The 22,199-nt window shown below is 43.7% G+C and overlaps 1 protein-coding gene across 3 annotated transcripts in view; it reads left to right on the top strand.

The window, feature by feature from the left end:
- Positions 1 to 19,810, top strand: part of DOCK4 (dedicator of cytokinesis 4) — a 409,136-nt gene extending 389,326 nt beyond the window's left edge. For 2 of the 3 annotated variants that reach the window (XM_026509569.4, XM_044387653.3), the window contains 11 exons: positions 665 to 841; positions 1,572 to 1,655; positions 4,640 to 4,759; positions 5,087 to 5,208; positions 5,535 to 5,655; positions 6,688 to 6,769; positions 6,921 to 7,030; positions 9,285 to 9,357; positions 11,031 to 11,144; positions 14,003 to 14,064; positions 17,213 to 19,810. In XM_026509569.4, the coding sequence (XP_026365354.3) occupies positions 665 to 841; positions 1,572 to 1,655; positions 4,640 to 4,759; positions 5,087 to 5,208; positions 5,535 to 5,655; positions 6,688 to 6,769; positions 6,921 to 7,030; positions 9,285 to 9,357; positions 11,031 to 11,144; positions 14,003 to 14,064; positions 17,213 to 17,638 (1,491 nt within the window). In that variant the 3' untranslated portion in view covers positions 17,639 to 19,810. The remainder of the gene's footprint in view (positions 1 to 664; positions 842 to 1,571; positions 1,656 to 4,639; positions 4,760 to 5,086; positions 5,209 to 5,534; positions 5,656 to 6,687; positions 6,770 to 6,920; positions 7,031 to 9,284; positions 9,358 to 11,030; positions 11,145 to 14,002; positions 14,065 to 17,212) is intronic. The other variant, XM_026509577.4, reaches the window with a different exon arrangement.
- The last annotated feature ends 2,389 nt before the right edge of the window (positions 19,811 to 22,199 follow it).

Raw genomic sequence — 22,199 nt, 5'->3', positions numbered from 1 at the left:
AAACATTTGAAGAACACTTTCATCATTTTCACATTTAGGTTCCCCACATAACCTAGAATTTTTAAATGATAATTCTGTTTGGCTCTCCTTCAACAAATAGATCCTACAGCATATATGATTATCTTATTTTCCATAACTCCCAACCGAGTACCATCCTGCGCCACCTTATGGTGCTGTTATATATGCATATGGGGTCCATATGGGCATATATCCCATCTTCCCAACTGGGCTGAAAGCTCCTTGACATCAGAGGATTTGTAAATGCTTCTTTGTGTCTCCTGTGGTGCTCTGCATTAAGTAAGCAACTAGAAAGGTGATAATAATATGCAGGGCCCCTTCAAAAGAAAAGAAAAATGAGTTTTAGCAGACATGAGATGCTCGGATTTTAAGGATTACATGGCTTGTTGCAGTGCTGATATATGAGTGATGATTGCTGATTACCCCAACCACATTTCAACCGATCAGTATAATCACCTTCACTTTCCAGACCTTTGAGTGAACAGCTAATTTGTCTTCCGCATCCTTGTCTATTCTACTGTATGGCCCCTGGTAGAGATAGTGATGGGAGCCAAGGGGGAGCACAGATAATTCAGCACATGGATAATCTACTTTCTTCTCGAATGTCACAAAATCCAAAATATGTTTATGCACATTTGCTTCTCAGGTAGAAATGAGTCCTCTGGAAAATGCAATTGAAGTGTTGGAAAATAAGAATCAGCAGCTGAAGACTCTGATTAGTCAGTGTCAGACAAGACAGATGCAGAATATTAACCCCTTGACCATGTGCCTGAATGGAGTTATAGATGCTGCGGTTAATGGTGGAGTTTCCAGGTATCAAGAGGTGAGGATTAGGTATTGTTGTTTGAAAGTTTTAAAATGTGATTTCTTAGGGCTTCAGAAGTCTTTTTTCAAAATATGTACAACATCTGCATGCTACTATGGGGCTACAATTGACACAGAGTTCTTTGTTAAATAGAGCAAACAGTCACTTGTGATGCTCACTTATTCCATTTTCGGATATGTGGTATTTTGAGGATAAGGTGTGTGTGTGTGTGTGTGTGTGTGTGTGTACGTGCACGCTTGGATGAATAAAGTGGTGAGGTTATCCAGATTGTTTAATAAATGTCTACTTAAAACCATTTCCCTGACCAAGGAGGTTCACGGGCATAGAAACGTCTGATCTTATTTAGAAGATACTTTAGATGGACTTTTCATCTGCCCTTCTGGTTTTAAATAGAAAGGCACAACAGCTTGGAAGGTGCGGAAGCCACCCTTTTAGTCATACTGAATGCTAAAGCACTTTATTTTAAGATATAAAGCTGATTGATTTGGATTTGCTATTTGCTTGCATTACCAAAGATACTTATTTACACCATCTCTGCTCTCCCTTAAACAATCCTTTCCCTATATTCCCTTTCTGACCAGCTGCCCGTAGGAGTCACTCCTTCTGCCCCACCAGTGCGGCTTACAGTGGTGTTTCTTTAAAGATGCCAGTCTTCAGAAGCACCTGTGTCTTTCACCTTCTTTTGAACTCTCTCCTGAAGTACATTGACTCTCCGTTCTCTTTCTAGGCATTTTTTGTCAAAGAATATATCTTAAGTCACCCTGAAGATGGAGAGAAAATTGCACGGTTAAGAGAGCTGATGCTTGAGCAGGTAAGGTGGGGGCAGAAGCCAGTCACCTGCTCTCTCTCCTGCCTAGATACGCACGGTTACCAGAGACCCATCTACTTGTTTTTCTACATTGGTGTTCGAAACGAAGCGGTCAGTCAAGCGTTATAGATTCATCTGTAATGTATTCCAACTTGCTAATTTTTACTTTTATTTCTGACTTCGATGCAAAAATAAATTTAACAATGAGTAAATTATGGCAGCCCCTTATAATGGACAACTTCACGTAGTCTCTTGGAATAATGTTTGAATGTTCTCTCCCTAAAGATTTGCTATGGACTCGATGCCAACTTTGCACTCAGAATTTTGGGCTCACGCGAGTTCAGGCCAACTCAAAATAAATGACTAGATAAATGAATGAGTGAAGGAATGAGATTCTTACATAAGTGGTATAGGGAAGGGGCAATCAATAGACTTTGCTTTAAAACAAAGATTAAGCCTGTAGATGATAGGATATGGACAAAACAAGATACAAGCTCATCATTTTCTACTCCAAAGAAGCATAGTTTATCTTTATTTATTTAGTTTCAGCAAGTACAAAGAACTAGAGTGATTGCTTGGCTGCTGTGTTCCTGTAGATAGCTCTTGGCCTGAAAATGGTTTGAAAACCTCTGAGGTAGGAGACATGATGCTTAAGAGGCTGGGTTAAATAGGAAATAAGGACATTTAACACCCATAAAAAATGGAATACGTATGAAAAAATGTGACCAAAGCATTTCCTTCTACTTGATAATACCAAATTAATCAACAAATAAGGCATGCCCCTTTGGGTAAGAAAATGATGAGGCTGGATCTGATTTCATCCAAGCTCTGCAGGCTTAATCCACAGAACGTAATACTGGGGAGAAAGAAGTGGCCGTGGACAGGTACCATGGCTGGAACAGGGTCAGTTATGAAGCTTCTGGAAAAGAGAAAGGAGTTACTTGACGGTGACCTGCTAGGAAATTGAGAATAAGTGAAGTTTTTGATGTGGCCCTGTGGGTGAGGTAGACGCTAGAAGTGAGCAAGTTGGGTTATCCGGTTCTTAGGGTTATGGAATGACTGTGGCCTTTGTTGATATTCAGAAATCAGTGTCTAACCTGAGTGTAGTCTCTAGTGAGTGGTTTGCCTCACTGCTGGACTCTTACTTGGTGTATTCGGTCTAACTGAATTTTTTCCCAAAAATTAAAATTTGAAAGGCCAAGAAGGCTCTCAAGAAAAATAAAGTCGGGAACCTTTGTTTCGTCCATGTCCTGCCTGATTGTGTTCATAGGGCCTTGTGGAAGAGCCATGACATAGGAGCCTTTCGATCTCTATCATAGGACAGGCAGTACAAGTGACTGCCGCGTGACCTTGGGCACGTCACACCATTTCTGTGAGACTGTAGCACTAGGGGAGCAGGCTAGTGAGGGCACCATCCTCCGCTGGACCTCTGTGAGGTGGTTCAGGTACTACCTGGGCGCCTCGGAGATGCACTGGCCCAGTGGCTCTTCCAGAAAGGAATTGTTGCCCCAGCGGATGGGCATGGTGGCTGTCGACAGACACCCTTGGCGCTCAGGTCCTTCAGCTGCAGAGTGCTGCCTGGCCCACAATCACCACCTTCCTGGATGGCCCGCATCCAGGGACTAAGGAGGAGGTATACAGCCCGGCCATCTGGGCCCAACACAGCACAAGTCTGACAGCCTGTTTGAGGCCCAGAACTCCCCTGGTGTCGGCAGAGGCTGACATGACTGCCACGTGTCTCGGCTTCTTTGTAGTCAGGTCCTGCTGCTACCCCTCCCTCGCACAGACAGTGATGCCAGGTGACTCGGCCGTCAAAGCCTCATATCCATGCCAGAGTCTCCTTCTGGGAGAACCCAACCTTCAATGTGATTTGGACAAAACAAAATTTGCCTTACAGCGAGTGTTTAAAATGGAAACTGGATTCCTACCCTTGAGGTCAACTCTTCCATGCCCTTCTCCCTTCATCAGACTCTTCCTTTACGCCTCAGACATCCACTCCACTCTCGCTACTCCCTTTAAAGGTGTCCTTGAGGTTTAAGGTATTTTTATCTTCATACAAAACTGCTGGCCGTGGGTAGGAGCTGCCACAGTCCTGCCTCATACAGAAAGTGCCAGACACTCTTAAGCCACCAGGCTCAGTCCTGTTTGACCTGAGCTTTCAATCTTGAATCTTCACAAGATGTAAAGATAAAAACCATGGTGGTAATGGTGTGATTTGCTTTCTTCACAGTCCGTGAAATGTGTTCTTTTGACCACTTTAACATGGGAGCATTTTTTAAATGTGAAAGACAGGTGAAACGCAAAGGAATTAAGCACTATTCATAGTTGAAGAACAAAAGAAACTTGAATGTTTGTGCTCATCTCTTTTGGGGCACAGAAAACCTCTTTTTTCTTTTTTTTTAAATTGGAGCTGCTCCTTATTGCATTATAATAAGCGAACCAGAATAATAGCTTTTAACAAAAAACAAAAAGCATAGCAACTATTATAGAATTCCTTTTCCTATTTTACCTCCATGTCCTCAACAAATCTTGGAAATCTGGGGGAGGATAGCTGGGCACAGCAGAACCTGACGGAAGAAAAAGAGTATCGTGGAAAAGGGAATGGCATCCAGAGAAGAGATCCCTTGGGGAGAAGCGTCTGACCCCGCTAACGGGGGGCAGCTCCTGCCCAATCCTGCGAAGTGCAGATGGGGGTCAAGCGACACATAACTGCTTAAAAGGGTTGTTATTACAGATCTGAAATACATGGAAAAGAAACTTTGGGTAGCGGGAAAATCAGAAAGACCTAAGTTTGAATCCCCATTTGTACCTGCAGGATCTTTCTGGTCCTCAGTGGCCTCACCTTAAATGAAGGATTGTTCCTATCCTGTGGGGTCGAGAGGATTAGCCATAACTCGTGCAGAATGCAGGGTATAGTGCTCGACCCCTAGCAGGCGCTTGGTGAAGTTACTCATCGATGTGGATTTTTTCCTTGTCTTTTTATCAAGGCTCAGATTTTGGAATTTGGTTTGGCTGTGCACGAGAAGTTTGTACCTCAAGATATGAGACCCCTACACAAAAAGCTGGTCGACCAGTTCTTTGTGATGAAGTCAAGTTTAGGGATACAGGTACGTGCCCAAGTGTCCGTAGGGGGCAGTCTGACCACTACCGTTGCTTTTTGTTGGAGGGACGGTGAAGTCCAATAGTGACATCTTTTGGTTTTTCTACCAAACTGCACCATTTTACCAGGGAGTCCTCCAGTATTAAAATTTTGCATCATCTTCTGTTATGCCCTGTTCAACTTTTATGAAAACAGAAAAGGGTGAGAAAGCTTATTAATACCGAAACTTACCTTTATAACCTTATGTAATTCATAACAATACGCTAAAATACCTCCTGAGTTATTTTGCCCCTATAATTACTTGTCTAAAATATTTCCTTTATTCCCTCTCTAGGAGTTCTCTGCTTGTATACAAGCCAGTCCAGTCCATTTTCCTAATGGAAGCCCCCGCGTGTGTAGAAACTCAGCACCTGCTTCTATGAGCCCAGATGGTACCAGGGTAATTCCTAGACGCAGGTAAGTCATATTCTGAATTATCTTACAATTTGGCATCCCCACAAGATGATCTGGAATGAGTCTCTCATTCTTTATGGCACAATTTGTCAAATACGCTATTTCTTAATGAAATAATTAACCCGCGAGGCAGCTGCAGACATCTGCCACTGGTAAAACAGCAACAGCATGAGAAATAAATAAACTCAAACATTTGATTATATTGACGCAAACAGGAGACAACAAAATGGGATGTATATTTTTTTCCTTTGGTTTTATACCACGCCAGCATGCAATAAAGTGCAATTCAGAGACTGAGTTAATGACCATTTTTTTTCCCCCCAAAACAGCCCATTAAGTTACCCAGCTGTCAACCGATACTCTTCCTCCTCACTGTCCTCACAAGCTTCTGCTGAAGTAAGCAATATTACAGGGCAATCAGAAAGCTCTGATGAAGTCTTTAACATGCAGGTACTTGACTGGCTTTTTAATCATCTGGTCGTGTGTATTCCTTTTCTGTCTCAATCATGAGAGTTTCTGTTCACTCTGCTGGGCCAATGAACAGATCTGCGAGCAAGAACGTTAAGGACAAACCTTTAAACACTCCTACTGCTTTGTTGGTCTCTGGAGTCTACAAAGAGGTTTCTCCCAAACTGCCCCCATCCACGCTCAGAAGACATGAGCAAGAACGGGAAAGCCTGGGCCGATCGTGCAGGGTTAGCTTTGAAACCTGCCTCCGATTTGCTTCCTCAGTTCGGGACCCTTGGAGCCTGTCACCACGTACTAGCCGCCTCCTAGCATTGCTAAGTGGCCTTTTTGCTTCACAACACATGGTTGCGAGGGCCATTATAAAATTTCTCTACTTCTGTTCATGTCAGAAAATTTTCATAATAAAATTTTTGCTGAAGAAACAAAATAGTTTTTCAGGACGTTAGTCAGTGTAACTGCAACATAAAATTTTACGTGGACCCTGCTAATAATCATTCAGTAAGCAGCAGCTGAAATTTTCCTCACCACCGTCTTTAGAGAAGGGGCACAGCACATATGGCCAAATTCATGCCTTGAGCACATTTTTGGGGAAAACAAGAAGGTGTGTTTTCTGCTTTCTAGAAGCATTCCCCTATTTCTGTGCCCCAGGCTGGGAGTCCTTCTGCTTGTCTGTTAGTCAGCGAGGGCCCTGCTGCCTGCTCCTCAGCCCCAGTATGTCCAGGAAACCAACGCAAATATATTCCTTCGGCTGGAGTCAAAATCTCAGATTTTTTTTTCCCCCAGAGTATTTTGTTTTTAAATCTTGGATTCTTGACTAATTCAGACAGGCTTCCTTATCAGTCTGAGGTTTTTCTCTATTTCTTAATGGCCTTTTTCTTTTCGTTTTTGTTTCGTTTTGTTCCGGTTTGTTTTTTGGCTACTTTGAAAGCAAAGGGCAGGGATTTTGTTTTCGATATGTCAGTGTTGTCTGGAGCCCCTAAGCAGTGGATGCTAACAGCTCTCATGTGTTTGCAGCCCAGTCCATCTACCTCAAGCTTGAGTTCGACTCACTCTGCTTCACCTAATGTGACAAGTTCGGCCCCATCGAGTGCCAGAGGTCAGTGCCAGGTGTGGGGTTGACTGAGGGTGTCCCGGGGGCCGTGGCCCCAGCTCCCTGAACGGTGGCCAGCCACCGCGGCACATGAGCCTTGGCCTCTGGGCAGGTCCGGCAGCCGCCCTGAAGATCCTTCCTTTCCTTCTCTTCCCAGCTTCCCCTTTGTTGTCTGACAAACACAAACATTCCAGAGAAAACTCTTGCCTGTCCCCGAGAGAGAGACCGTGCAGTGCCATCTACCCAACAGCTGTGGAACCTTCTCAGGTAGTCCTAGTGGGACGGAGGTACTAGTGTCTAGAACTGCTTACCTGTCTCTGCAGAAAAACCCTGTACCGGCCAGAGGCAACCCGAGGGGCTGTGTTAGACAACAGGCCGATCTGAGTGAAGAGTGAACCTCTGCTCCGTGCCTGTTGTTCGCAGCTTCTGTTGGAGCCCTATTTCTGATCCTGATCCGTGGGTTGTTGCCTGAGCAGTAAAGTGGAGCGGAAAATGGGAAACGATTTTTTCCCTCCTTGACCTGCCTCTCTAGTTCATTTGCTGCTATTTAAACAGTACAAGGGTAATTAGGTGAATGAGTTGGAGTGTCTGTGTGTGTTTGCATGTGTGTGTAGCAGGAATTTCAAGCAACTTTCTCCATTAGCAAGAGACCCTTGAGAAGAGACGTGATCTGTCCCGCAGCCTTTCTCTGGGCCTTTACCTAGTTTGAGAGAGCTCCAGTTGATTCCTTTCTGAGGTACCCAGGAGGGCAAAGACAATTTCTGTTCACCTTTGCCATTCTGAAATGCACTGAGGAAGAAGCAGTTGAGTACCCAGGCTTTCCCTGTCCCCCCCAGGAGTAAAGGACCATGGTCCTCAGCTCCTGCCTGGACTTGATTTTGAAGTGATCCTGATGTAAGAAAGACGTTAGGGTTCAAAGCCGACGGCCAAGAAAGAATTCTTGAGACGTCTTTGGTGCAAAAAGGTGATTTTATTAAAGCACAGGAACAGGACCCGTGGGCAGAAAGAGCTGCACTGGGGTCATGAAGAGTGGCCCATTATATACTTTCAAGTTGGAAGGGGGATAGCTTAAGTCTCTAAGGAATTTGGAAACAAGGTTTCCAGGACCTCGAGGGGACTAGCTATTGTTGGGAAAAGGTCATTTATTACTGTCTAATAAAACCTTAGTCATGCGACCCTTCAGATGTATATTGGTGGGCCATATGCTTGGGGGATGATTGCCAACATGTATCTTGGGGGGTTTAGCGATAAAGGAAGTTTCCAAAAGAATTTTTATATGTTAAAGTAGACTTACAGGATCCTGGGGGGGGGGGGCTAAGATTGCCTTTTGCCCTTAGCAAAGTGTCAACATCAAGGCAGTTGGGCCCTAGAGGAATGTCCCTCTGCCTGTTTCAAGGACTTGTCAGTGGGCTGTAGGTAGTAAGGAACTGTAATAATTTTTCTTCTGCCTTTGTTTCCCACGTCCATCCCTGTTAGTCCAGGTGAGGACAGGGCCAAGGGCCAAGGGCTTGGCCCTCTGGGCCCTTCAGGGGTTGTGCAGGGTGGTTTCCAACAGGAAGATTCTGGGGTAGCCCTGAGTTTTACCGATGATTTGGGAGTAATTCAGGAGCGGAGAACAATACTTACTGATGTTCCAGCTAATTTTTCTGTTTTTCTACACCACCCTGGCAGAAGTCTGTAGCTGCATCTGGAAATGGATGAGAGCGAGTGGGATGTGGCTTGATTGGTTTATCTTTGCTGATTGTGTAATCTTCCCGAAAGCCCCAGGATACCTCCTCTGCACAACACTGATGTCTCGCAGAAATTCTGAGTGCGTTTGGCTGAACCAGCTCACCAGTTTTACTTCCCTTTGTCACTTGATGTTGCAAGGGAGTTTCACACTTTGTCCCATCTGCTCCAGGCGTGCGTGTTGCCAGCATGGGGGCCTCTGAAAGCCTTGATTAGCCTCCGCCTTTTCTACTTTTGGTAAAATGTGAAGCAGTGTGTAGTTGCCAAAACCCCAGTGATACACGTTGCTAGGGTCCATCTACTTCTAAGGATTTGCACTTTTTCTTTTAATGTATTAGGTAGAACTATGTAAAACTGGCATTTTCGTGGGTTAAAAATCGTAGAATATTGTCCATTTCATATGTTTTTAACCTAGGATCGAAAACATGTCTATTCACTAGAGATTTTTTGAGCTAATACTTAATTCTTATCTGCGTTTCATATGGCCAGTCTAGCATTCGTATTTATAAACAGGACCATAGCTTAACTGCTCCTTACTGTTTTTCCCTCCATTTTATTATGAAAACTTAATCACCATTTACATTTGAAATCTAATATAAACTTCTTAAACTTAAAACTCTTCTCCCCTTTTTTCCTTAAATATGATTGAATTCTTGGTTCCCAGGCTCATCACGTACCATATAAAAATTATTTTGAACAAAAAGTTTCAGTAATGAGACAATCATCTCATTTTCTAGAAGGTCTCACATGACAACATGTTGCATCATAAAAATAGACTCTTCTACCTTTGCAGAGGCTGCTGTTTAATCATATTGGAGAAGGGGCCTTGCCACGCAGTGACCCAAATCTTTCTGCACCTGAGAAAGGTGGGTATCAAGCCAGTCTCTTCATCAGTCCCGCAGGTGTAAGGGTTTGTTTTGTCCTCATTTTCTCCAGTCTATCGTGTGTCTGTGTGGAAGGCAGATCTCCTTTTCTTCGTGACCGGGACTAATTTTCCCTTTACGGGATTCATGAAAGACAGTCCTTCGTGTTGTGTTCTTTCAAAACTGTTTTCTTGTAGAATTGAACAGCAGAATCGGAGCAAGTTAGGAACTCCTCGGTTCCATGCCTTTGGGGTGTGGTCACCAAGGCAATGTCCATGCTCCCCTAGACATAGCTGCTGAAGAGACTACTTGTCCAGCACAGTGAAAATAGCATCTTCGCAGATGGATTCCCTGGTCCCACCCTTTGTCTTCCTTACAAAGCTCATTCTGCCAGTTCATCTGTTTGCGGTGACTCAGATACTATTTAAGAAGTGCAATCCAGTGCATAATGGAGTGTGCCCTGCCTCAAGGTCACACAAAAAATGAGAAACATACGCATAGCAGTTAATAGCCAATTAGCATCGGTCTGTGCAACATGGCAGGAGAGGAAGAGCAGATCCAATGTGACTCCCTCCACCGTGCGGGGGGGGGGGGGGGCCTCGCTCAGGGTCAGGCCTCGAAAATCCGAGAGGTCCCGTAAGCCAGTGAATCGAGCCACTAATGAAATGTTCCCGTAAAGTGCACTTTTATTGTCCTCATTAAGAACTAAACTGTATTGTCATCAGACTACACAGATAGATTAACATGCACACTTTCCCTGGGAGATTGAAATTAGGGAGATGGTAGCCGAAATGATTTTAAAACATACATTTTGCTTGAATGTTACACGTCACATTCTAATCTTTGCCTGAAGAACTTAATCTTTGGTAGAAGGGCTGAGAAAACTACTACCACAAAGCCAATTTAAAACGAGCTGAGAAAAATCGTTCTAAGAGTGGTGATTCCATCCCCTGAAGTTAATGTGGTTATTTCGAGTACGATGTTGCAATCCTAGCCGTGTCCATCAGATGGCGGTGTCTGACAGGGAGCGAGCCACCAGACAGCTGAGGACCCGCTTTTGGAAACCTGATTTCCTAGCGGCTATTTATAATCTTGTGTGTCTTGCCCTTGCTCCTAACAGGGCTGTTCCATATTTCTGCATCTTACTGAAGCATGGAACAGACAAATTACAAAAAAGGAATGTTACTTTAAGGACATACCTCAGCATCATCCATTGATTTCAGGAACAAGGGTCCTTTTCCCAAAGAGCTGGTCAACAGGATGTGTGGCGTGATTGTCCTGCCAGGTCATTGAAATATTAGGCTCTCACTGCCTTCCCCCTTTTGGAGTGCCACTTGTCCAGAAGTTTCCACTAAAAACTGAGTTTTAAAATACTCTAGTGACTACATCCTCCATCTGTTATCCAGCATCTAGACACAGGATTCTGCCGTCTAGTGTAGAGACCTGTAGTTCTGTTTGCTTGAGGGGAAATAGGCTAGCACCCAATTAATGTCAACTATAACTGTGAGGTAGAAAATTAAAGGTTTAGTATTTAGGAGGTTTCTTGGGGGTTTTTTGTGTTTCTTTTAAATCCAGTTGATTTTTTCATTCTGGATAATTTTGACTTTCTTCCAAGATCTCAAGTGTTCGAAGGGCAAAGTGGACCGTGTGTTTTTAGCTGTGTTATTCCCTTCCAGCTGTGAATCCCACCCCTAGCAGCTGGAGCCTGGACAGTGGGAAAGAAGCCAAGAACATGTCGGATAGTGGGAAAATTCTCTCTCCCCCTGTCCCTCCAAGACCCACACAAACTGGTGGGTATTTGAAGCATTTGAACAATCACTTTTATAAAATAACTTTTATGACTACTCCAGCTTGTCGTGAATTCCTGAGAGAAAGGTAGGCGTTTGGTGTCTGAGGTAAAAACCTTAGTAGCTTAATTCATTTACAGTGTTTTCCCTCGCTCCTGAACGTCTGACTACACTAAGTCAGACAGTACTCCGTTCCTTTTAAACTCCACAGACAGATTTCGTAGCACGTTCTCCTGCTAGGCACCATCCTTAAAACTTGGGGAGGGAAGTACCCTAACCTATGCTAAGCCATTAGTATTTTCTCTGTCCTTTGCTTGAACCACCTCATTCTTATTGACCTCTGCTAACTCAGCCACTTCACTCTTATTCGGGTCTGAGCCCAGGGTTTCACGTGGCCCTGACATAGGAATTGACTATAACTTTGATAGGCTTGTGGAGAACAACTAATCTCACGTCCATTGCTATCCCTTGCGTAGAGAGGTCTGTATTCAAGAGTGAGTGAAATTTCTCAGGGTGCCTGGGTGGCTCAGTCGGTTAAGAATCCAACTGTTTGATTTTGGCTCAGGTCATGATCTCAGGGTCGTGGGATCGAGGCCCACATCATACTGCATAGGGCTCTGCGCTCAGTGGGCAGTCTGCTTGAGATTGTTTCCCCATCCCAGTGTCCCTCCCCTCCCACTTGCACGCATGCTCTCTAAATAAATCTTAAAAAAAAAAAAAAAAAAAAAAGATCTCTCCAGGGGTTGATTGAGGGTACTGCATCCCCTTGGGTGGTGGTTTAAGAAGCAAATTCTTAGAGCTACTGAATCAGAAGATCACCATTTCCAGGGTAAGGCCCTAGAGTTGGTATTTTACCAAAACTTTCGAGAACCACTGAAAATTCTTAAATTTTCTTTATGAGTTTATAGCAATAACAGACCCCCTTTCCACCTGAATATGCCATTTGCTTGGTGACCTTGGTGACCTTGGTATGGTACAGTCTTTAAGACCTGTTCTGCTGACCCTGCCTATCTTGGTAATGGGGAAGTCTTTTCAACATTTGCACACATCTAGAATAGTTTGGGAGCTTTACAAATATAACTGGCCTAAAGGCAAGAGAAAACACGACATCATTTTCTTCACGGATTTTTCTGGGTTGCTCATTCAGGTTTCATTTGCTGTATTTTAGCATCTCATCTTCTTTTACTGACTTTTTTTTTTTTTAACTGTGCGCGACCCAGTTTGTTCTATGCTTAAAGTCACCAATAGGTTTTGAAAAGCATGTGAGATTTCTCAACAGAACAAGAAATAACTAGGCTTCCTCGATACCCTGCATCAGAGTACCACTGTGGCCCAAGACAGTTAAAATTCATCAACCAAGTAATTTGTATCTTATTCATGCTGCACATATACTTTACCTAATAAGTCTCCAGTTTAAACTGGTTGTATCACTAATGTCGGAAACTTGAAAAGCGTTTTCAGAGGAACAGTGATACTGATGGTAGTTAAGATCCTAGGCCCGGTCAGACTTGGAGTCAAGGATACTGTTGGCACTCTTTTAGGTCTCTGGGGACAAGCTGTGGCTGCAAGGGCTGCCACGGAGTCCACGGTGGTGGGGTCACGGAATGCCTGAGTCAGGAAGAAGAGGAGCCTGAGCTGCAGTGAAGCTTCCCTTCCGCCACACGCAGCGGTGGCACGAGTGCGGTTCCCAGGCAGCATCCACCCCCGCCCCCGCCGGGCTAGAGCTAACAGTGGAGTTTGAACGTGGCCGATGCTGCTCTGAGCACAAGGCAGAGGCCGCACACCCACAGGGCCACAAAGGGCCACTCCCCCCGGGGCCCCAGCACCCAGAGCACGCGGGTGACCTTGCCTCTCCCAGTTTCAGCGGGCAGGGCTGCCCTCCCTTCTGCACTGATTGCTCTCCTGGTCTGTCCTCACGTCGTCATCCGTGGTCACTGTCGGGAGATCCGTAACTGTCTGTCTTTATCTCCTTCAGCCTCTCTAGTTTTCTTAAGAGTTGCAAACCTCCCTTTGGCAGCCGGGACAAGGGCAGCTGATCACAGAGCAACAAACCCTGAACTCAGTGAAACCTCTGTAGGTGGAATTGGGACATCGGGCTTACCCTCACGTGTTGACTGTGTCACGGCAGCTTTCCGTGTGCGTGCTTGTGTTTCAGGGGCTGGACCTCCGAGCACACAGAGCAGTGCTGTCGCGTGCTGCATCCCAGCTGTAGGGTTCGAAAACCCGGGGGGAGAAAGAGAGAGACAGCACTTCTGTGCCATGATGATGAAATCCATAGAGCACCACAAGCCCCCCCCCCACCCCCCAGGGACAAAGGGAAGACCTGAGTACAAGCATAAGGGGGAGAAATGGAACACTTCTCACTTGTTTGGACGTGGCCAAGGATTTTCTGTTTCGGGAGTACTGGGATGTGAAGAGGGATTGGGCTGGTGTAAATTTATGCTCATGGACCCCTTCTCACCTGCCTAGATGGCGTGGGTCTCCCCACTGCTGCTCAGACCAGAGTCAGCAGCTATTTTCCAAAGCCTTCTTCCTGGCACCTCACACCTAAAAGCACCTTTTGAAACAGATCGGGCAATGGAAAAGCATCTGGACTTCTGGGACATGGGACCAGTTCAAGCCCTGTCACTTCTTTATAGCGTCATGTATGCACTGGTGACTTTTCACTAATTCTCCCATGTCTTGGTGCCGCCGTCCTTGGTGACGAGTCTGTCTGGGACAGGCATCCTTTAGTTTCTCCCCTTCCCCCTTGCCTAGGAGGTCTCTAGGCACTGAACCGTCTGTATGGGTTTGCACACAGAGGGCATGTGCAGACAGCCTTCTGGTTTTTCTTAATTCAAAGCATTCCTCTCTGTTTACAGCTTCACCAGCAAGACATACAACATCGGTGTCCCCCTCACCTGCTGGGAGATCTCCGTTGAAGGTACAGACTCGTATTTAGACTCCAGCTAGAGACTGGCCCCACATTTCTTCTTTCCTCACAATTCATCTCTGGTATATCACTGAGCTGCTTTCGTAGGTACAGACCAGGCAAAGAACATCTAAAGAAGGGATGGAGAAAGATTGGTAAGAAAACACTAGGCTTTCCTTTCAGGGAGTCGCCTCCATCAGTGGAGCCATCTGTGTTCAGCTTATTAGCCTCATTCCCCAAATAGTGGCAATGAAAATGTACGGACTAGAATCTTTGTAGACACTGATTTAGGAAAGAAATATGGTCCCACTGTATTTCCTAGGATGTTTTCAGTCTGGTCTTTTGGTTTCATGGACATGAAAAAAAAGAAAAATTGAAAAACTCACTTATCAAGCCTAGTAAATGGTCTCCTCTGCCTTTTTGCTTCTGGCAGCCTCAACCATTTGACAAAGTCAAACCCAACTTTTTCTCCTTTAATGTTTTATACCAACATTTTCATTTATGTTAGAGATATATACTTGATCATGAAAAACAAGACAGTAAAGTGAATAAAAAAATTTCTAGGAAACAAATTGAAAAGCCTTTAAAGGTGAGACGTTTAAATTGATAGGTAAACGTAGGCAATTTAACATCTCTAAACATACAAAATCCCTCATGAAGGTAAAGAATAATATTTAGTCTCTATCCAAATTGAATCAGACTGGCTGCAAGGATTGTCAATACTTATAGACATTGGTGTTCGGAGCTGCTGCACCAGAGGCAAATATGGGGTTGAAGTGAGTGTTAAAAGAATGATTTTTGTATCTGAGTGACTGAGGACTTACATGCTCTGTGTCCTTTTTGTTGAGGAGGTATTTCTAGCTAATGTGAAAGAAAAAGACAAATTAGCTTCTAAAAACACATAGGGGAAGGTCGTGATCCAATGCATCTGTGTTGCTAAGGATAGTTGCTGATAGAAACTGAGAATATGGAAAACAAAAGCCCAAAAATGGAGAAAATTGCAAAGAAGTGTGATTTCATTTGCATTGCCAACATTTCTGATGTAGAAATTTGCTGGAGAGTGCAAATTATTTGCTAGTTTTTTTGGTCATTCTGCAATGCAGCTGTTAATCATAACGTACACGTGACTGCATTTGCTCTGGAAGCCACAGGCTGTCACGTTGAAGTGATGGGAAAGGAAGCAACACGATGTTTCCACGTCTTGCATTTAGCCTTACTCGCAAGGAGCTCCCACATATTGCTGTGCAATTAACATCTGCATTTCCCAACTTGATTTTGCAGAGTAGTAATAAGACGGCAAGTCTTAGAGATTGATTCTGTAAAAAGAACTGAAGGGATGAAAATATTCAAGTAGCTATCAGACAGCCCCATTTAGCAAGTGGGTGTAGACTTTCTCTCTGCAGAGCTGGTCAGGGTAGCTCTGTAGCCGTATCTACACAAATGAGGTTTGGAGAGAAAATGAATGGAATGTTTCTGTTATGACTCCTGTGTTACATTAGAGGGCACACTGCTACCAAGTTACCAGCTTTGCTATGACTAGAATGCACTTTGTTGCCTTAACTTAGTCTTTTCAGCAGTTAAATGATGGAGTTAATCTTGTGGGGAAGACTGAGCTTACCTGCCTTATTTTAAGCTTGCGGTCTAATTGTTGACAGTGAACAGCAGTGAATCTGGATCTCTTAATTGGCAACGCTGAATTTTAGGCTCCTGCTAAATGAATTTGTGTCCAGCACTATTTTGTTTAAAAAAAGAGACCAAGGTAGAGTCACTCTACGATAACCTTTCACAAAATGTTTTCCATAGAAGGTAGTTTTATAGGCCATGACCTGATAAAAGAAAAAACAGTCTGTGGTCAGATAAGTTTAGAAAACCCTGGGCTGCAGCGTCTTTTCATTTTCTTGATTGTACGACTTTAACATGCTACTATGCTTTGAATGCTCTCCCAGAACCCTCCTCTCACAGAGCATCACTTTTCCACAGGACACCAGTTAGGGAAGTAGCAAATTCAGATGCCCGCAGGGTAAAGAGCTAACATGAGTGAAGGAAGCTGATAGAACACAATGTGAAGACTATAGTAAACTGAAGAATTCATGCCCATCTCTAGGGGAAAGCCCCTGCTCACGTTCAAAAGATCTCCATGAGGAGAAAGCAAGCCATTGTTGCTAGAACTTCTAGTTTCTTATCAAATGCCAAAACTCTGGGGTTTTATGAGAAAACTTATTTTAGAAAATTAGTAACCACATCAGGTTTTGTAAAAACATGCCGGATGAAAAGGCCCCGCTTCAGTCTAGAGCCCAAGAGCTGCCTTTGTAGCGATTCTGCAGCTCACGGATGTGCAATGGGAGAGAACCCAGGTGCAGGCCTCAGGTGCCTCACTCCTCCTCCTGAGGTCTTTGGTGGGGGGCCCACCCCTCTGTCAGATGGCCCTGGCGCCTATCCTCCATTCTGAGCCCCGCCCCGCTGACCTAGAAGAGGAAAATGGCACTCCCAAAGCTTTCTGTTTCTGCCGCTGCCCGCCTTTCAAATGATGGGACTAATTATATACCTCTGAATGTTCTTCCTGATTACTTTTAGCCTCTTTCTGGCCTGGAAATAAAAAGTCAAATGGGCAGTGAGGTGAACCGAGTGAGTGGCAGGTGCACGCCGGAGGTCCGGCTTGCTGTTTGCGGAGAATGACACCGCCTGCCATCTGAGGCTGGGTGTCTGCATTAGTCCAGCAGCAGGGCTGCCATAAGCCAGCACCACAGTCTGGGCAGCTTCAACAACGGAAATGGATTTTCTCACAGTTCTGGAGGCTGCAGGATCCAAAAACAAGGTGTCTGCAGACCCGGTTTCTCCCGCGGCCCCTCTCCTTGGCTTGCAGATGGCCTCCTTCTCCCTCTGCCTTAACACGGCCTTTGCCCTGTGTGCACGCGCCTCTGTGCCACATTTCTTCCTGTAAGAACAAAGGTCAGATCGCATGAGGGCCCACCCAGAAGGCCTCCTTTTAAGGTACCCCCCTCTTTCAAGGCCCTGTGTCCACAACGGTCCCATTCCGAGCACGGGGAATGAGGGCTTGAGTTCGTGGGTCTGGGAGGGTCAGAGCAGCCCGGGACTATGTTGATGACTCTGCCGTGTCTCCCCCTCCGGCCTTTCTCTCCTCCCCCTTCCCTGCGAGCAGGGCTCGGTGCAGTCTTTCACCCCGTCTCCGGTGGAGTACCACTCGCCAGGCCTGATCTCCAACTCCCCCGTCCTGTCGGGCAGCTACAGCAGTGGGATTTCTTCTCTCAGCCGGTGTAGCACCTCGGAAACCTCAGGCTTCGAGAATCAGGTGAACGAACAGTCGGCGCCGGGGCCGAGCTACAGCGGGCCGGAGGAGCCGGGGCGCAAGGAGAGCAAGACGCCGCCGCCCTACAGCGTGTACGAGCGGACTCTGCGGCGGCCCGTGCCGCTACCTCACAGCCTCTCCATCCCGGTCACGGCCGAGCCGCCCGCGCTGCCCCCCAAGCCGCTGGCGGCGCGGCCCGGCCACCTGGAGAACGGGACCCGGAGGACTGAGCCCGGCCCGCGGCCGCGGCCCCTGCCCCGCAAGGTCTCGCAGTTATGAGTCCGAGCCCTGGCCTTTTACAAGAGAATAGGCAGTATGACGAGGAGACATTTAGCGTAGGCACTTTAATAACTTACTCAGATTTGTCTTTCGATGAATGGAATTAAAACTTGCTTATTAATATGTTGCACAGTATTAAAAGTTATTGATCTCAAGCGCCAGATGTTACATGAAGTATGGCTGACTTTCCTTACAACGTCTCTCGTTTGAAAGTGGTAAATAGTGTTGGAGACTTCTTTTGTATCTTTTTACGTTCATCTTTTTTATATAGTTTCATCTTAAAACCAATAGGGTATTGTCCAACAATACGGCGCGTGATGTTGTATACTTTTTACTGAATACTTGATACTCCGAGAAAGCTTACCAAGTCAATGCACATCCTAACGCAATGGTCCTTACTTTAGAAGACTTCTGTAAATAAGGGGAGATTACTGGCTCTGTCCGTGAACAGACTGATCAGTGCCCATCAACAGAATTACGAGGTAAAGCAGGCTACTTAGACAATATACTTAAGGGGTTGCAAGGAGTAGGACTGCAGGTTATTTTGTTCTTGACACAAAATAATTCTTTAAGGTTGCTTTTGACATTTGACCACTGTCTACTTTAAAACTCTGTGAATCCGTTGGCAAATCCTTTAGTACCCTGACATCATGGTATCTACTGTATTTCTTTTCAAGGTGCAATTTACTTTCAGAGTTCCAAGCGGCTAGATTAAGCAAAAGACCCCGGGAGAAATGTTTACTTGAATCTTGTGCTTCTGTACTTGGTAGTTTCCTCTGCAGCATTTGTCATCATTGAAGAAGAGCAGATGTTCACGTGTTAAATAGGCACAAATTAATGTGTCCCACTAACAAGAATTCAGGAATCAATACAGGACAGTATTAAATCAGTAGCGTAAATGAAGAAAAAAAACCTTAGAGAAAATACATTAGCATGATTAAATGGCAAAAGGACTTTGAAGAGGTAAGGGCATTAACTTTCAATTCTGCACCAAATAGAAAATTCTTCACAACTCTCCAAGCTCCTACCGGAGCTTGTCTTCTGAGCTGATCCTGTTTTCTGAAGGGTGAGATGGCCGTAGACCCCTCTGGCTTGAGTATATGCCACCCAGCATCTCAGACCTAGGTAAGGATGCTGACGCCACAGTTGCAGGAGTGTGAAAAAAGCACCTTGTATGTAGTAATGTATTTTGTATCTTTGTTTTTTTCTTTTACTGACTGTTTATAACACTCAATTGACAATAAATATGAACTGTATTTTAAATCATACCGTTAAATATTTTCCCTCTTTTGTTGGGAAGCTCATTTTAGTTTAACCGTGTTTGTTTTTGTTGATAGCTTACCTGGAAGGCAGTGACCACTTTTTTATATTCTCTTAATGAAACCATTCAGCAGGTATATGCTGTTGAGGCTGGTTATAGAGGTTTTCTATAATAAATGTTCAAGTATTTTTGTACATAACTGGTTAATTTTAATAAGAGATACCATTATGTGTAAAAAAAAAAAAGTAAAAATGAAAGCAAACAGTTGTGGATGCAGTATGATTGTTATAATTATGCCAAATACTTTATGTATGGAGAAAGAATATTTGTACATATGTGCTTTTAACAATAATTCTGCCATATTGACTTTACAATTTTGAATGTCAGAAAAATTAATATATGTTAAAATATTTATGTTTAGTGGAAGTATTCACTATTGAGAAAAGGAACATGAATTTTAGCTTTGTATCTTGCAAGTTTGGCAGTCGGAAATTTCTGGAACTAGCTTTTGCTTTTGATGATAACACTTTGTGTTTGTAATCACATTCTTAGAAATATATACACACACATACACATAGGAAGCTCCATATTCCTGTTGCTTTAAAGAAGTAAAGCCTTCCATTTAAATAAGTTGACATGCATAAGGTAACAAAGCTTCTTTGATTTCCTTTTCCTTTGTAATTTAATAGACTGTTGACTAGTGCTTGGGCACTGTATAAATCAGTGTTATTTGCTCTTGAAGCCATTTTTTTAAAAAAGTTTTTTTGGCTATGAACAGTTCAATTTATCATGTGCGTGTATTCTGAAGCAGCTATATAGCAGAACATTTTAAAAAATTCTGTTAGCTCAGATGTTCATGTTGGTTGCTGCTGAATGGTAAATATTTAATAAAATTACCTGATTAATCTTAATATAACTGTCTTTATTCCTGTAATCAGTGTATCTTTACCTGAAACAGACTCCTTTGTTGATAGATCCTGTCTTGGTGTTGTCTTGCCTTGGTTGATGGCACTTCTCCCAACAAAGCTTATTTATGCCTTAGAGAGAGAAAAAAAGTTGAAAAAGTAATGGTATTGGTTACTACCAGTAGAGAAGTAAGATTTACCTGGGTGGTAGACTGTTAATTAACCTAACCAGAGCTGTTTTAAAAAGTCAAGCCATCGAGGTGCCTGGGTGGCTCAGTCAGTTGGGTTGATTGTCCAACTCTTGGTTTTTGGCTCAGGTCATGGTCTTGGGGTCCTGAATCCATCCCGCATCCCTGCCCCCCTCCATCCCATGGGACTCCATGCTGGGCATGGAGCCTGCTTGGGATCTTTCTCCCCCTTCCCCTCTGTCCCTCCCCCTTGCCCCCCCCCACGCTGGTGTGCCTGTGCACGTGCTCTCTCAAAAAAATTTTTTTTAATTAAAACCATCCAGGTTTCTTTACATTGAAAAACTTGACACAAGACAGATAACTGCCAGGGGTACAAAGGAATAACTGCCTTTGTCAGCTCTGACAAACTATCCGGAGGCCGGCTTTTCTCCCTGATTTTCATAAAAAGATGGGAATACATACTTGACAAACACTGGAAAACCCATCAACTACAAGATTTCTGTTACTAGAAGCTGGCGTTTAATTTTGTGAGAGGTGTCTATGCTGTGTTAGGGTTACAACATTTATGTAACTCAATGCTAATAAGCAAGCCATTGTCTAAAGCCTCCCTCCCATTAAATACCAAAACCCGTTTAAAGGCCATAGTCAATGTCCTCCTGATTGTTTCTCAACATTAACTAAGTGATTTTAGAGCATTTTTGGATCATTTCCATTATAACGGAGCCCGTATTTCGATTCTACAAGCATAATTACAATATGAATAGCTCTGCTTCCTACCTAAGTCGTCTTCTCTCTGGATTGTTATTGATTGTTCTACAAAGCACAACGGAAGAGAATAACAAGTTGCACAGCTTTACCTCTATTTGATCTTTACATATTAAAACGTGGCTGTACCAAAATGAATTCTTGGCTATTCATTGAAATAAGCCTTGCCCTCATCACGTAAGAATACCATAAAAAAGACTTGAAAAACTGGCCAAATTCCAATACCCTAACAGAACTATTTTTACACTTATTTTTTTTTTTACATATATTTATCACCTAGTTTTTCTGCACTGTTGAGTGTGGTTCCCCAAGTATCACCAACAGAAGCTGTTGCTACTACAGGGCCGACTCGTTGCCACTAGTGAGAGTACCGCACCTCAACAGAGCTTTAGTCCTGTCTCAGGGAGGGAAGGGCAAGACCAGATTTTAGGGATATTTTGGAGTTTTGTTTAAGGTGGAACTTTCAATGAGCAGGCATTGTTTAAGACTGGGTAAACATCATACTTGTTTAGAATTGATGGAAATAGCAAGGCGAGAATTTAGGGTTAAGGGGTTCCAAAAGTCTTAGGGTATTAACTGTCAGTTGATGCTTTCTACTGATGATTTGATACGCTCTGTTGAGAAGTTCCTGTTATGAACAGTAAAGTTATTTGCCTCTCCAAGAGATTCCTCATAAACTTATGCTAATGAACATTGGACTATGGAGACAACAGTAGTATGGGGTAGTTTCAGTTCTCAGTGTGTATGTTTTATACAGTTGCAATCACGGTACACCTGGACAAGTTATCCTTATTTTGTCTTTATTTGTAGTATGTATTTGCACGTAACATATGTAGAGGCAGAGTATATATTCCATAATTCATTGAGCCATTCCCCTGATAAATGACATTATATTGTTTCCAAGTTCTTGCTCCTACAAATAACACCATTTTGACTCTTCTTATATACATCTTTTTCCACGTTTGGATTATTTCCTTACAACGTATTCCTACACTGAAATTGCAAAGGCAGAGAAATGATGATTTTTATCGTTCTTTTGCATATTGGCAAATTTATTCCCAAAAGTGTTGTACCAATTTTAATGCCACCAGCAATATCTTTCCAAGACTGGCTATTGATGCAGTATTTTGTGCTATGTGGGAAGAAAATATTGCTGCCTTACCCAAAATTTGAAAAAATGTTAATAAGTCTTTTACAGAATCTTGTGCTAAGGAAATTGATATCCTTACAAAGGAAATGAAAAAGAGAAGAGAAGACAGAAAAGTAACAAGCTAATGCTGATACTTAACACGGCACCTACTGAAAATACTTTATCCCAGAGAAGAGATTGCTAGGAAAATCCTCTGTATCGAATACTAGAAAATCCTTAGCATTCTGAACACAAGTACAACCTCACTTATCCAGTTTACCTCTGTCATTCGCAATCAGTGAAGGAATCAAAA

Source organism: Ursus arctos, unplaced genomic scaffold (genome assembly GCF_023065955.2).
Source record: "Ursus arctos isolate Adak ecotype North America unplaced genomic scaffold, UrsArc2.0 scaffold_3, whole genome shotgun sequence".
NCBI classification, from domain to species: domain Eukaryota; kingdom Metazoa; phylum Chordata; class Mammalia; order Carnivora; family Ursidae; genus Ursus; species Ursus arctos.
Note: the sequence above shows the minus strand (reverse complement) of the source record. Positions and strands in the feature narration are given on the sequence as shown.